The sequence below is a fragment of the Nestor notabilis genome, unplaced genomic scaffold, assembly GCF_000696875.1.
Source record: "Nestor notabilis isolate BGI_N333 unplaced genomic scaffold, ASM69687v1 scaffold16937, whole genome shotgun sequence".
Taxonomy (NCBI): Eukaryota; Metazoa; Chordata; class Aves; order Psittaciformes; family Psittacidae; genus Nestor; species Nestor notabilis.
In genome coordinates this window covers 9,384-10,018 of record NW_009935339.1, presented here as the reverse complement: position 1 = coordinate 10,018, position 635 = coordinate 9,384, and the positions used below count along the sequence as shown (strand labels likewise).

Here is a 635-nt window from a genome sequence, read left to right as displayed (position 1 = left end):
GGAGTGCGCCCGTTCCCACCTGCATGCCTGCCTTCCCACCCATCTGGTCCCCACCAGCTTGCTCCATGCCCCCACAGCTACGCACCCCCATTCTCAAGCAGCTTTCCCCTATAGATCTTGTCCTCCACCACGTCAGTCCAGTACAGCGAGCTCTGGTTGAGGTGGAAGTCCAAGGCGATGGTGTTGCGCAGCCCGGGGACCAGGACGCTGTAGTCACCCCGGTGCAGGTCAATCCGGCGGATCTCGTGGCGGTTTGAGAATATGATGAACGGCTTGAAGGGGTCTGGGGAGAGCAGGGAAGGGTCAGAAGCAGGGCACGGACCCCGGGGCCTGGCCCCAGCTCCATCTACTGCCCTGCACGGTAAAGGGATGCTCGTGCCAGGTGGGGACAGCGAGGGGTCTGCTTTCCCCCAGGACCTGATGCTGCTGCCTCCAAGAGCAGGGGGAAGACAACCCACAGACACTGCATCCCCCCACACGCACCCCAGCTGCCGCACCCAGGCTGCGGCAGCTCTCTCCATCGGGCTCCAGCATCCAGCCCTCATAGCACGAGCACTTGACGTTGTACTTGTCCTGCTCGCACTTCTGGCTGCACTTGAGGTGCTTGGCACAGTAGCTCTGGATCTGGCAGGGCC

General features: G+C 62.8%; 1 protein-coding gene across 1 annotated transcript in view; it reads right to left on the bottom strand.

Moving 5' to 3' along the window:
* Window positions 1-635, bottom strand: part of LOC104408254 (low-density lipoprotein receptor-related protein 1-like) — a gene marked incomplete at both ends in the record, with an annotated part of 22,819 nt that overhangs the window by 13,241 nt on the left and 8,943 nt on the right. The window contains 2 exon segments of the mRNA XM_010017801.1: window positions 86-283; window positions 498-624. Coding sequence (XP_010016103.1) covers window positions 86-283; window positions 498-624 — 325 coding nt within the window.